A 600-nucleotide genomic window follows, 5' to 3' on the forward strand; every position below is an offset into this window, starting at 1 on the left:
CGTCGTATCTCTTGCTCATGCAGAGCTGGGACGGGAGGAGGAGGAGGAGGAGGATGAAGGCTCTGAGCTTCCTCTAGGGTGTCCCCCCCGCCCCCCAAAAATCACTCACCTTGAGTTGCTCGATCTCCTCGGGTTTCAGCTCGTTTTGGAGGGACTGTGGGGGGGCGGAGGAGTTGATAATTATCACCACTTTGTAATTATCGCGGTCGGTGATTTTGCGGGAGACCTGTTTGAGGGCGCTGGCGGTGGTGGCGTCTTCCACGTAGAACTGGGCCCGGTTGTGGTCGTAGTGGAACTGGGGAGGGCAAAATAAATTAATGGGGGGGGGACAATTGAAGGGTCTGGGGGGGAGATTTCCCCAAAAGCTGGAGGGGGAACCCCCCCACGACCCCCCCCAAAACGGGGAAGGGGGCAGCTCACCTCGACGGGGGTGAAGGGGACGCTGCAAAGGTTCTGGATGGAGCTCAGGAGCCAGGATTTGTCGTATTTTTTTCCGTAGGGGATCTAAAAAGGGATTTTTTTCCCCCGTTAAAGGAGGTGTCTTTGATGTGTGCCCCCCCCCCGTGATCCCCCCCCCGCCACACGGGTCACAGGTGGGGA

General features: G+C 58.3%; 1 protein-coding gene across 1 annotated transcript in view; it reads right to left on the bottom strand.

Annotated features, from left to right (window-relative positions):
• Positions 1 to 6: 6 nt before the first annotated feature.
• The window catches only part of NXF1 (nuclear RNA export factor 1), a gene marked incomplete at its 3' end in the record, with an annotated part of 4,080 nt that continues 3,486 nt past the window's right edge, over positions 7 to 600 (bottom strand). Inside the window, exons 3-5 of the mRNA XM_014947503.1 lie at positions 421 to 504; positions 110 to 295; positions 7 to 25 (exon numbers count right to left, since the gene is read on the bottom strand). Coding sequence (XP_014802989.1) covers positions 7 to 25; positions 110 to 295; positions 421 to 504 — 289 coding nt within the window. The remainder of the gene's footprint in view (positions 26 to 109; positions 296 to 420; positions 505 to 600) is intronic.

The sequence above is a fragment of the Calidris pugnax genome, unplaced genomic scaffold (genome assembly GCF_001431845.1).
Source record: "Calidris pugnax isolate Ruff unplaced genomic scaffold, ASM143184v1 scaffold176, whole genome shotgun sequence".
NCBI lineage: Eukaryota > Metazoa > Chordata > Aves > Charadriiformes > Scolopacidae > Calidris > Calidris pugnax.